The sequence below is a fragment of the Myripristis murdjan genome, chromosome 3 (assembly GCF_902150065.1).
Source record: "Myripristis murdjan chromosome 3, fMyrMur1.1, whole genome shotgun sequence".
Taxonomy (NCBI): domain Eukaryota; kingdom Metazoa; phylum Chordata; class Actinopteri; order Holocentriformes; family Holocentridae; genus Myripristis; species Myripristis murdjan.
The window spans coordinates 27,702,566-27,716,596 of record NC_043982.1 but is presented as its reverse complement, the minus strand read 5'-3'; the positions used below and the strand labels follow the sequence as shown (position 1 = coordinate 27,716,596).

General features: G+C 41.3%; 1 protein-coding gene across 1 annotated transcript in view; it reads left to right on the top strand.

Annotated features, from left to right (window-relative positions):
- The first annotated feature begins 7,199 nt into the window (after positions 1 to 7,199).
- tspan15 (tetraspanin 15) overlaps positions 7,200 to 14,031 on the top strand; it is a 43,745-nt gene continuing 36,913 nt past the window's right edge. The window contains exon 1 of the mRNA XM_030048713.1: positions 7,200 to 7,336. Within this exon, the coding sequence (XP_029904573.1) occupies positions 7,247 to 7,336 (90 nt within the window). The 5' untranslated portion in view covers positions 7,200 to 7,246. The remainder of the gene's footprint in view (positions 7,337 to 14,031) is intronic.

The following is a 14,031-nucleotide window of genomic DNA, read 5'->3' as shown; positions in this document are numbered from 1 at the left end:
GGGCTCGGGAGTTTTAAAGTTATTTTAAATAGTCCAATCCATATCCGATTTCATTTCTGCGCAAGGACAACCACGAAAATTCACCAGTCCATCCGCAGGACATCTCTCTCTCTCTCTCTCTCTCTCTCTCTCTCTCTCTCTCTCTCTCTCTCTCCTGGAATGTGTAACTGGTCTAGTAATCGCTAAGAGTGACGGAGACAGACAGACAGACACGCGAGCGCTCCACTTAAGTGCGCGCGGTGCCGCTCCAACTCCATGGACAAGGGCTCGCGGGTAGGAGAGAGCGAGAGAGGGGGAGAGAGAGAGGGAGAGAGAGAGAGAGAGAGAGAGAGAGAGAGAGAGAGAGAGAGAGAGAGAGAGAGAGAGAGAGAGAGAGAGAGCGCACAACAAACAACAGCAAACATTCAAACTTAACTTTTAACAACAGCAACAACCTGATACCTAAAATACACCTGAAGAACTTAAGCAAATCATAGAAACAGAACACCAGCTGAGATCTCCAGTTATGTCTCTTAACAACCACTTTGTCACTTTGTTTATAGGCCTATTCTATAAAAGCAACAAGCACTAATGGTGGCGTGGCTGTACACTTTCAGTAATGATATGTAAAACATGGTAATGGCACTAGATGTGACGCTTTCAATGTTGAGGAAGTTTTTTTTTTATGACTGGTGCAGCATGCCCATTACTGCAGGCACAGGTGTTCTTTTTGAGTGCTGTGTGTGTGTGTTTGTGTTTGTGTGTGTCTGTACTCAGATATATCCAAAGACTAGTTGTCGATGAATGATTGCATATGGATAAGAGAGGCAAATAGAAAAAGAGAGCTAAGTAAAAGAAGACACCCAACAACAACCAAAAATTAAAAGTTAACCTGACAAAAAAGTTCATTTCTGAGTAATGCAGCAGCTGTGAAATCTGTGTGTATGAGCAAGGAACCAAGGAAAGAGGAGTGCAAAAGAGAGATCGATCAACAACAAGAGAGAGAGACAGAAGGTGAGAGAAAAACACAGACAGACTGAGTGAGATCAAGAGACAGACTGAGATCATGAATGTGGAGGGAGAAAGCAACACCAAGTAGAAGAACCAAAACAAAACACAGGAGAGATACCTTTAATCTTTGTAGCTTCCTTTAATCTTTTCAGTCACCAATTGCCTGCACTCCTGCAGTGTGCAACCAAAGAGCTTTTACGGTGGAACACATTCAAATAACCATTACACTTCATAACATGCTCATTTTCCCTGTCTCCTCTTCCCTTCTGTTGGAGAGTCAGAGAGTAATATACAACCGAGTTTTTCAGCCATGTAGATTTGAAGTAATGAATCATGATTACATGGTGTATCCCTTGGCCCTCTGGGACATCCGGATGACTCTCTCAAGAGAACTCTGATTGTCTCCACATTTTCACTCAGGTGCTTCCCAAGGGTGCTTTCTTAGAACTGCAAGTAGCTATACTGACATATTCTCATTGCTTGTTTGGGTTTTTGCATTAATATGCACTTCTTTATATATGTATTCACAAACTTACTATATGCTACATAAAGTATTCATTAGTGTGTAATGTATGCTGTGTAGTCAAGTGGTGATTGCGTACATTATTAACAGCAGACCATACAGAGTACAGTGTACTCAAACAGTAGGCTACACCTTCCATGGCTATACCATGCTGTAAATCAACACAGATGAAAATCAAAATTAGCTTAGTTTTATCTGTTCACAATTCTATGAGTCTAGTTATATACATTATGGGCTTATATATCAACCTGTAACATCATTTGCTGTGTCATTCCTGCTTATTATGCTTTATTTTTTTCATATTTCTGTAGCACATTATCCCCAGCCTTTATTAATTAATTAATCATAATCTGCCTGGTCAACCCATTTATCATACTAACTCACCAACACTACAGATAAATCCTTTTACTTTTTTAACTCTGCCATTTACTTTGCTGGGGTCTGAGAAAATATAGCGCAAAGACAAATCCACATGTTGGTGGATGTCATTGCTCCAGATCAGGCATGATTTAAAAATTGTCTTGTAGTATCGATAGCACTGCCCAACTAACTAGCCAGTCATATGGGCAAGGTGCCTCCCAGTCCCACCTTGTTATTTGAATTGGTGAGCTAGAAGTGCTGATGTAGATCTGTTAGGAATTTTCTCTCCTGTCTCACAAGACTTGAATGGTCTCCAACACATTTAGAAAAAACATATTTTCATGAAAAGACTATAGTACAGTGCATGATTGGATTAAAATGGACTTTTATACAGCAAATAAATACATATATGTTATGTCATCTTCAGATGTTTAGGCTGCTACACCACCGACATCCTCGGCCAAGGCCATCTGTCCTTAAGTGCTTTGCCCTCTAGCTCAGTTCTCTCTCAAGATGCTGATCAGTCACTGCATATTGGTGGTGGGTCTCCAGCTGCCACTCTCTTCTCATCCATACCCAACAGGATGCTCACTCTGCAGCCGCGGGGATCTTCTGTACTGCTGTTCTGTCACCCCTAGAGCACTGAACATCCGCCATGCGAATTATGCCAGAAAGCCTCAGCATCTCACCTCAACTGGGCATACCCATGTTGGCAAGCTTTTCTGTCGGCAGTCGGCCATCAAGGTGTAATTCTTTGATCTTCTCCCATGGGCTTCCTCATACCTCTCTTGGCATGGTAAGTTCTATGATGATGATTTTCTTGGTCCTGGGTATCTACAGGACAATGTCACGTCTCTGAGCTGTTAATATGAAGTCTGGGAATGTAATCTGCTCAGCAACTTGATCAGCCAGCATTCCCTAGTCTTTTGCATAGCACAGGATGCCCATGTTTTTCCCTTCCAGCTGTTTCCCTGGGTCGTGTCCTTCTCTCACCAACACCATGATCATAGGCTTCTGCTGGTTGCTTTGCCACTCTTCTTGCGTTGCATCGCCCGCACGATTGCAAATTCACTGAGGACCTGGTCATGCCTCTAAGTATATCTCCCTTGGTTTAGGACTAGTTGGCAGGATATTAGCACATGCTCCAGGTTACCTCTTTTATACACAGTTTGCAGTTGGGGTTGTCTGCAAGCAACCATCTGTGGAGGTTTACTGGGGATGGAAGGGTGTCATAGACAGACCAGAGGAGGAATTGGAGCTGCAATATAAACCTCCCGATATCAGCAAATGTGAGGGTGTGGCTTTTAGCCTGCCATCTTGTCCATGTGTCCTGGCACTACAAGCCTACTGCTTTGGACTGGCGCAGCTCCTCTTCCCTTGCTCTGATTGCTCTCTGCAGGAGGGTTCTTCTTTTAGCAGGGTTGGCCCCTTTCTTTGACTGGTGTTAAGAGCTCCCAAGCCCCTGTCAGCCCTGGCATCGGACGATCAAGCAATTTCTTTGTGCCTGAGAGTGCCTTCTGCTTGTGCCATGGCTCTGGTGCAGACCACTTCCTTCCTGGCTTGGCCTTGATTCCTGCCTTGTGGACTTTGCCATCCTTTGAGTCCTAGAAGGTCATGATTAATCTGGTCTTGGCCACTTTGTAATCCTCATCCACGGATGTTAATGGCAATTGGAGTTTTGATGAGTTGCTGCACAGCCCTAGACTTGTGAAGCTTGGTGGCACTCCATGCCATCTCTGTAGGCACCTGCTGAATAGTCTCCACTGCACTTAACCCTGTGTCATACAGTGTTAGTGGCCAGATGAGTCGTGGTAACAAACCATGTTGGTAAATCCACACTTTGAATGTCTCTGGAAGCCCCTACCAGTCAATATTCCACAGGCCTTCTCCCACCTGTTGCGTCACCTTTCTGATGTTATTTTGGCCCCCCAGCATGTCATCATACCACCTCCTGAGGCACTTGATTGGGTTCCTCATTATTAATGGTATTGGTTCCACCTGCACCATGAGCTGGAATTGTTGTGTCTCCTTCCCTCTCCTGATGAACAAAGCCCGGACTTGTGTGCTTTAAATGTCACCCTGGCTCATGTGGCTGCTTCCTAACGTGCTGTTAAAATTCATCTAGCTTGGATGTGTGTGATGTTTGTGATTGTTACATCATACATGGATCCTCTGCATGGTGGCTATCTAACTTTGAATGTCTATTAGCAGCCCTCTGATCTTACTTTCTCTGGCTTTTATGATTAATTTCACGACATTTTGCTTGATGAAGGTCTACAACCAAATTAAACCACATTAAATGTATCACTGCAAGTTTGACAGTGTGCGAGAGTTTATTTGCAATTTTTGTCCTACTACTTGTCCCTCTCTTACAAATCTGTCTCAAGAAAGAGTTATGCGTTTTTCTGTTCTGATTGGATGAATTCCATCAAAAAATATCTCAGAGATCTCTGAAGATCGGGCACTTATTTGGTTCATGCACTTATCTAGTAGATACAGAATTATTTTATTTGCTGAGTAAAATAAACATAGAGCAATTGCAATGGTGACACTTGTGCAATGACATATCAGCCAAGGATGCCGATACATATGAAAGGCAGTAAACTATAAAATCACTATATGCTTTCACAGTGTGCACAATGAAAATGTGTTGAGATGGGATTTTATAGTGACTAGTAGCTTTATTAAAATGTTTCTCCTTAAAACAAAAACAAAGTGTTTTAGAACAGTCAGGAGTTTTCAGTGTTGATATTAGCCTGGTGCTGTTGATAATCTCTTAGTTTGCTCTCTTTCTCGTAGCAAGAGAGAGAGTCTTTCCATCCATCAGTCCTCCTCTTGTTATATCTGTTCACCCTCCTGCTCTGTGAAAATCTCTCTCTCTCTCTCTCTCTCTCTTGCGGAAAATGCATGTGTGGATAAGCTTGTGTGTGTTCACACAGAAAAGAACGGATGGCAGCAAAACCTGCTGACTTCAGCTGAAAACAATCTGTATTTTTGCTCTGTTGTGTGTGTGGTCAGTAGGGGCCTGGGAAGGACACAGTGAAGGGCAATGGCAGGGAAGACGAGAAGGTTTCATCAAGTTGCTGTAACTTTTAGTAACAGATAAGTGTGCTCTCCCAAATGTGCTAGAAGATCCTCCATTCCTCCTCCATAGAGGAGGAATAGAGGTACTAACAGCCAGGGTCCCCAAATGGAATGAGTGCCCCGAATATGGTGAACTAAAATGCCTTTTGCAGTCCTCAGGTGTAAATTTATAAATGTTTTATATTTTTGTTACAAACTACTCAGGTTTTATAACAAGGTTTGGAGTGAATTACACCTCTTGATTGAGCGTGAATGTGGTACAACCCCCTTTTTGGACTTTTAACCTGCTCTTATCTACCAATAGTGGCAAAAACAGCGAGAGAGATAAGGAGAAAAAGAAAGAGAAACAGTGGCTTGGATCTAACTGCATGAGAAATGCCTCAAAACTCTGATAGGAAAGGCAGAATCTACAATCTGTTGATAAATACAAAGAAGACATGCACATTTGCCTAGTCAAATTTAGTTATATTTATTGTATAGATACATTATCTCTCAAAAAACAATGTGGAATTGTTTCACATTCATTCAGATGACAGTTGGTATCACATAAGGCTGGTGTTATATTGGTGGCCTGTCTGATCTGCTGTTCTCCTGCACCTTCGTCAGCTATTAACCATTAACCTGATTTTCTGTGCATGGATAGCACTACCGCTATCATTATTATCATTATTATCATTATTAGCTTTATATCATTATGATTAATCATGGAACAGACATGAACTGATACACTGAATCATTAGAATGGAACATGGGATACACATGTACTGATACATTGTATATAAAATGTATCAGTTCATGCATAGCCCATACAGCTAGAGAAAACCTGCCAAAGCCATTGACTACTGTGAGACAGCGAGAAAAAAAGAGAGTGCAGTACAGTCTTTTGGACATCAGGGGAAGTGCTGAGCACTTGCTAAACAGACTATTTACCAGTCATTGGGGCTAAATTCTCTAAAACAATGACTACATTTGATTCCAAAAATTTATGAGTAACTGGACTATGATTGTTATCCCTACATGGCCCAATATTCATTCATTCATTCATTCATCTTCTAAACCGCTTATCCTCACTAGGGTCACGGGGGGTGCTGGAGCCTATCCCAGCGCTCATAGGGCGAAGGCAGTGAAACACCCTGGACAGGTCGCCAGTCCATCACAGGGCATGGCCCAATATATCTTGGTAAATTAAACTAATTTGCATTAAGGTTGCCTGATCTGCTGACCACGTCCCTTAAACCACCCTGTCAAAACTCCATGCCACCCTTTGCCACTAAAGGTAAAAATTCTGGACATGCTACTCAGCAGCACCCTTAACTGGCCGGGAAGAGGCCATCTCTCTCTATGGTGCTTCTCAAGGGTTCTTCCTTTTTTTCTCTATTATCTGTGCTTTTCCCCTGCTATGAGGGTACCAGTCAGGGGCTGTTATCCTGTGTTTTTTTTTTTTTTTTTTTTTTTTTTTTGGAAATTGTGTGGCCACAAAGCCCTTTGAGACTGTAACACCTGTCCCCAACACCACAACCCCGTTCAGGAATAACTGGGTATGAACATGGGGAGGGTGAAAAAGCAGGAGAGAGGAGAGGTGCCTTGAATCACGAGTCACCCATGTGCCATGGATTCATAATCCCTAAGCTACAGTCCGAAAATGGGTTGACTGAGACAAACCCAGTCAGCTCTCGTGTGTCAACAGTTAAACACAATTTCTTCTTCAACTATAAATATTACAACGCATCAGTCATTCCACAGAAGTGCCAGGGGACCTATGTGCAACTCATAACAGCCTTGCTGTCTCGTTTCGCTCCAATTTCCGATTTAATTTCGCTGCAGATGCTTTATGCCCAAAGTTCAGCACAAGTCAGCAATACTGAAGCAGACGGCGACTTGGCAGCTACGGCGCTCTCCCCCCTCTCTCCTTTTCTCTTCCACCTCCGTACCCCTCTTGAACAACCCATCCGCTGTCTTTCATTTTATCCAGTCAATTTAACATGAAGAGAGCTATTTCTGAATCCCCTCAAGAGGCATTTTAAACTTCGTTATTGTTTTCAGGCCTAACCTTTTTTTTTTTTTTTTTTTTTTTTTTGGTTTGTTTGTTTTACGCGATGACCATACCCATCCACCTCACCTCACAGCCCCTACCCTCCTCCCCTTCCCCACCACCTCCTCCAGCAGCAGCCTCCATCCATCATCCCGGCCCTGCTCTTCCAGGTGTGGTGACGATGACAACGCGGAAGTGGGTTGTCAACAGCGCAGGGAGCCGCTGAGGTGAAACTGTCAGCGCCCAAAGCAAACGCAATGTCCAACCACGACGAAGTCCGATACTGTCACAGGTTTTCCTACTGTCTCCTCAAATTCATCCTGTTCGGCTATGCCATCGTCTGGTGGGTGAGTATCGTCTGTGTGTGCTGAGGTGAGAGGTTTTATATGGAGACGCGGCGCCGGATAGAGCTGCTGCTAGTCGGGCTACGAGGGGGGGAGGCTGTATGTGTGTGTGTGCATGTGTGTGTTTCTTCCAACGGGACAACTCACGTTTGCGACAACAAAACACACGGAAAAACGACGAAAAACATACGACGAGCCATTTCGTCGAGAAACAGCGTAAGAGCTGATAGCGCTCCAAACTTTATGATGTTGAGTTGTGTGACGCTGCGCAGTGAAGCCACAGGTGTTTGTGACTTGCATAAACACTGGAGTGTGCTGAGTAATAATATTCTGCTGGCTGGACTGCATTACACCACTGTGATAAGGGTCTGGCTACGTCCTGTGCGGCCACACCCTCTTCTGTGGAGTTTTAACTTGATTTACCTGTCCGAGATTGGGAAAATGGATGTAAAGAGGAAGGAGAATCAGTTGTTTACAGTCTTTTTCTCCAGGGGTTTTCCTCACCAACTTTATGTCAGTGACTGTGTCGGTCAGGCTGAATTACAGGATGAGTCATGGGTCTATTTGTGGCAGGACCACATAACAAGAACAAGAACAGCAACCAGCCTTTTTTTTTTTTCTTTTCTTTTTTCATAATAGAAAATGAAATGACATTAAATTGTGTATTTCAGATAGCTGATTTTTTTTTTTTTTTTTTTTTTTCAAGTTATGGTTTCATACCTATAGTAAACATTCAGTCCACAAGCCCTCTGTGTGCAGTGGAGCCCATTGGTGAAGACATGTCCTCTCAAAAGATGAAGATGATTGGATTTTGATCTTGTTAAACTAAAGATCTGGATCTTGTTAAACTGAAAAGTAACAAACAGCTTTACAGTGTAACCGTTTTGTTGGAATTTCTCTTTGACATCAGCTTCCAGTCAAGTGGTGGCCTTGGTAGTTTTGTCACTGTATCACCATTTACAGTTCAGCTACTGGAGCTGGTAGCATTACATTCAAAAGATACATCCAGATCTTCCAGTATTAAAGCATATAATAATAAAACTGGTTATTTCAGAAAAAAAGTTAGGTGGTGTGGAAATTTCTTCCTGCTTGCCCTTCAAGCATTTGTAATTATCAGTGCTTTATGTTATAGGATGTGTTCATCACTGTTTACTGTTGACACAGTGTGGTTTAATTTCTATTTGGTATCTTTTCATTGTTGTGGTGGTAAGACAGCTGTTGTGTCTTGTATGTTACACTCTGCCAGCCTCTTTCACAGGTAGTGAAGCCTCACTGGATTATTTCTATCTGCATGGATGGCCAAATAATTACAGTGAGCCACTAGACGACTCCGGGATCCATTATCCATTGTGCTGGGCATTGCTCTGTTTTACTGTTATAACACAATCTAATGTTTCTGTTCTACAGTATTAGAATACTTCTGCATGCATTTGCATTTGCTCCCACCATTTAGGCATTTAGCAGACACACTCACCCAGAGAAACTAAACAGCAGCCATTACTAAGGGGTGCAAGGGCTAAAACAACAGGCCTGCAGAATAACAGCAGAATATGCCAAAAAAAAAGTGTTTCCCCTGAATATTCGTAAATCATCAATAATATAAAAGCAGTAGTTAGAGAATAAGAGTCAAGCAGAGATGGTGTTTTATTTTTGTAAGACAGGAACAGTTGCCAGTAGAGGCTGAGGTGAAGCGTTCCCCTAATAGAACACTTATTCCAATTTATTTACTTGTTACATGAATTAGTGAGTAAATACAGGGTCAACCAAAAAGACCATTATCAGAGTCGTGGAAAGAACTCTATAACACTACCTAATAGGGTATGAAATTGCTTGGTAATGGACACTCTTGGCAGCCAAACAGACACTTAGCACACAGGCTCAGCTACAAGAAAGCAAAGTCTAATTGCTTAAAATGTCAACATTAAAAAGTGCTTTCATCCTGCATTTGGGCCTAACATCTAATTTAAAAATGTCATTATTATGAGGTCATTTTGTTTGTCTCAAAGGATTATTTTTTAGACAACAATAACTGAAATTAAGGAAAAACATTTGATTCAATGAGATGTCATTTGTTTCACCAAAGATCTTGAAAATCAAGTTCAGCATCACTCAAAGAAGACATGCTGCTGGCTCACATATTTCTGCTTGTGAAAAAAAGTAAAGATAGACATTCTTTGGCCAAGTAGCTGCAGCAGCTGCTCTCTCAGACAACATAGCAAATTCCATATTTCTGTAGACAGATGGCCGATTGACATGCCACTTAGAGCGCTAAGTATTATTTATTTGCTGCCTCTCAGAGACATTTGTGAGATGTTTATTCATAGAAAAAGAGGGAGAGAGTGGGAGGGGGTGCAGAGAGAGAGAGAGAGAGAGAGAGAGAGAGAGAGAGAGAGAGAGAGAGAGAGAGAGAGAGAGAGAGAGAGAGAGAGAGAGAGAGAGAGAGAGAGAGAGAGAGAGAGAGAGAGAGAGAGAGAGAGAGAGAGAGAGAGCAGTTAGTAATGGGTTTATTGTGAAGAATGAATGCTGCCTTGATGGTGCAGTAAGTGAGGTAAAACAGTTTACGCATTTCTATATCGCTCCTACAGTATGCCATTTGGATTCAGTCATGTTAAATAGGCTTTTTCTCCACATGCTGCCTCTGAGGAGAGTGGTTTGTCTCAGTGTGATCCTGTCAACAACACAGAGCAGTTGAGGGCATATTATCAACTCTGCCTTGGAATACAGACGGCATGCTCACCCTTACAGCATTAGACTTGTTGAATTCTGTTGCAACCATAAGCATCAATTCTTCAGTTTTTGATTCCACACTTTCGTTGTTTAGGCAACTTTTTTGTGATAGAAAACTGTCTTTAAACACTGACTCTGTTGCTGCTTGTGCTATGGAATAAATTTAAGCCAAGTTATTCTCATTCTTGGATTGTCTCATTTCCTTGCAGTGGATACATTAGTGGTAAAACAAACCTCAATCCCAGTTATAACAAAGGGCGATGATAAAGTGGGTAGCTTTTTTGGCAACAGCGTACAGCAGCATTAGCTGAGGAAATATCCCAGCACTCTTGCACTGATTTTTTTTTTTTTTTTTTTTTTTTTTTAGATAATGCTGCTTGAGGCTGAAGGGAATGTGGAGTGGTTTCAGGGTGTTCACCATTGGATGTGTTCAAATAATTGTTGTGTGCAATGTATGTGCAATATTTTTGTTATATGCAATATGGATTATGGGCTATTTATTGTTGTGATTGGTACAGCAGGTGCTGTTTTTTTGTTTGCATAAAGCTTTACTGTTTTACTGTAACTGTGGAGGTATTTATGCGTGCAGCATTGAGGCCAAGACAAATTTCCTCACAGGGACAATAAAGTATACTGTATTGTATTGCATGGTACTGATAAACATATTTTGTTCAACGTTTATCTCTGTCTCACTTCAGATCCCTCTGGTATGTCAGCTGTCCCTTTACATTTCCCTAATAATTGACATGTAGATTATTTTCTCAGACTCTCTTGTGGGTTTTTGTTTGTGCGTAATGGATCATCCTTCATTCTGCCTCAGTGTCACTAGACAGGATGTTGGTTTGTTAGAGCTAAACTGCTGATGGTGCAAACAGTCCAGCAAAACTTCCTGTGTGTTCAGTTGGAGGAAGTACAGAATGCAAAGGAGACAATAGGTTTTTCCTGCAAACAGTGGAAAATAATTTTCCATGTGCAAGGACAATGATTCTATGTAATTCATCTTGACTTTACCTTATATGACGCGTGTCAAACTCGATCACTAAAGGGACTGTATTTTAAAAACGACAGTCAATTTGAGGGTCAAACAGGGCCTATATTTATCGAATGCTTTTGACCCAGAGTGGTCATTATTTTGATCAAAATATGTCCTGTGTCAAAATAATGTTTTAGACACAAGTGTGACCTTTAAGTGAAACATTCCTCCTCAAAAATGTCTTGATATAACATAAAACAAGGATGTGTAAAACCAAACTGATTAGAGTGGGAAAGAGTCCACAGCGTCATTCTTTTTTTTCTGGCATGTTGTATCTGCAGGTGTATCCTGAATCCTTTCAAAGGACTGGCACAAATCCTGGCATCACTGGCACACAAATCCAGCTACAAATTAAATTAATATTTTTATATTAAACCAGTAACTTGGTTAAAGTATTTTAAAAGTCAGACATCAAAATAGAGGCATGTGACTTGTGATCGCAGAAAACAACCTCTGACCTGGCTGGAAAAACAACTGTTTACCACTTTTCATTGTGACATTGCTTTTGGCTGGCTTGTCAGTGAGCTAGCTAATAACTAATAACTGAGCTGCTGATGAGCTCATGAGGAGGAAGAGGTGGAGGAGGGGTGGGTTCACGCAGGTGTTTCATGGTGGTGATAGTGCAGGACGTTGCAGTGTATGCTGGGTTTTGTAGTATCTGTGTTGTATAAAGTAAAAGAAAAAGAAAGTCAAAAGTCATCTTGTGGCCCAGATATAATTGTGCCTGTGCCTGTATAGTGTTGGCTGTGACAGCTCTTATATGTTTACAACATGATGAAACATATTTTTGAATCAGTTTTGCCGCATAGTCATTTGCTCCCATAAAGTTCCAGACAGCATATAAAACAACTCAGGAACTTCTAATTTGGTGTGTAAAGGGAATCTGTCACTGTCATTGAGAGGCTGTTAATTTCAGGCTATAAACTTTTATAATTTACAGGAAGTGCCAGTTATCAGTTCATGGTAAAGCTCCCATTTGGGAACGCCACGAGAGTCCAGATGAGGTAGTCTTGACTCTGCTCTGTGTTTCTGTTTTTTCTCATTTCCTCTCCAAAGTAACCTTTTAACTAACAGTCAACCTTCTCTGCAGCTTTATTCCCTGTTAGTCACAACAAACCAAAGCAAGATGCTTCCATCAGGTATAGTCCATAAGGGAAGACAGAAAATTAGCTAAGGTCCAATCATGCTGGAATACAAAATAAACTACATGAAAAAACAAACTAAATCTGAGATAAAAGCAGTTGTCTGCTTACAGTTTCCTCGCTACAGTTTTACTGCATCCAAAAACTATTGAGAATTTTAAAATACCGGTAATACCTTCTCACAGAATAGTGTGTGGATTTTGGAGTCAAAGTAATTCAGATGTAACTGTACTGTAAGTTATTACATTTTAAAGAAACTGTTCCTAACTGTGAGTGCAGCTCTCAACTTCTTGTTTCACTTCAGTTCATGTGCATGCGGTTATCTCCCTTGTTTTAACCTTTATTTACCTGGAGGAGGTTGACTGAGCTGAGCACTTTTTTTTAAAACAATACTCCTACTGATACACTCTCATACGGTTATTCACGCCTGGCCAGAACAAATCTTTGACTACTGAGCAGTTGTAATTGGACTGTAACTGGGGGTTAGGTGCCTTGCTGAAGGGCACTTCAGCATTTTCTGTTGAGTGAATGAGCATTTACTCATTCATTTCCATGACCAGATTCTGCAAACTAGTGGCTTTCACTTGTATCATATGCTCTTATCAAATAAATGATGCCCTGTTTGGCAGCCTATAGTGGTCCTTTTCACACTTTGTTGTAGGGGAGCAGAAACTTTGGTTTGTTTTTCCTAGAATTTTTGTAAAAACATACTGTCTCAAGGCTAATAGTCTATCATGATTTATCTCAGCTTTAACTCGCACCACTTTACCAGAGCATTGCCATATTTTAAGTTGATTTGAAAGGGCTTTTTGCAGTATTTCCCAGGGTTCTTTATGTAATTCTCCAGAAGTTTTTAGAGACCCATCATATTTTTATATACCACTTTGAATAACATCATCTTATTGCTTTGTTCTCATTGGCTGTGCCAATCTATTGGAGATGACAGTGTTATATTAACCTATTCTATGTTTTGTTATTCAGTAAAAATGATGATTCAAACTGGTAATGAATGCTGAAGTGTCACTTAGTGGGGACATCCTCACTAAGTGACAAATCTATAGGGCTCTGTTATATTTTTCATAATTTGGGGAAAAGTCACTGATGACCCTCTGGTTTTATCTTACATTAAGTGTTTTGGGTCATCTAAGCCTGTTGTCAGAGCTGTGTCTCTTCTCAGGTACATGACCTGGTTTCAGAGCTGCATTTGAGTTTCAGCAGTGCTGCAGCAGCATTTAGTCAAAGCACACAGGCAAAGAAGTTGGACAAACAATGTAATAGGTTACATAATATCACTTAACCTTGGCCTAATCGCCTGGAATCGTCACTAAGAGCCAACTTTAGACTGAGTGCATGTTTGTAAAGCACAACTACCTGTGTCATTCCTATTATCACAGACATTTTGGCCAAGATTTGTGTAACAGAATCACATTGATTCATGAATCAACTCCCTGTGATAACTCATAAATGTCAACCTGTTTTATAGTTGGCAGATGTTGTGAGCTGCTTTGTTTTAAAATGTAAAGTAAATGATTTGAGGTGCTCCCCCACCCTCCTCTTGGCTGAATGAAAGTGTCTTAGGATGGGCGGGCAGACAGCCAGTAGCCAGATACCACAGCAGACAGCAAGCAAGCAGGGACATGTAAGGAAAGGCAGCATGGTGGAATATAAACAACACCAGGGCACTCAGAACTCACAGATAATTACTGTACACCACTTCCTTTTATTCTTCCTTCCTTTCCTCCTCTCCTCCTTTTCTCCTCTCTTTGCTGTCTGTCTGACTTTGGAAAGGCTGAAGA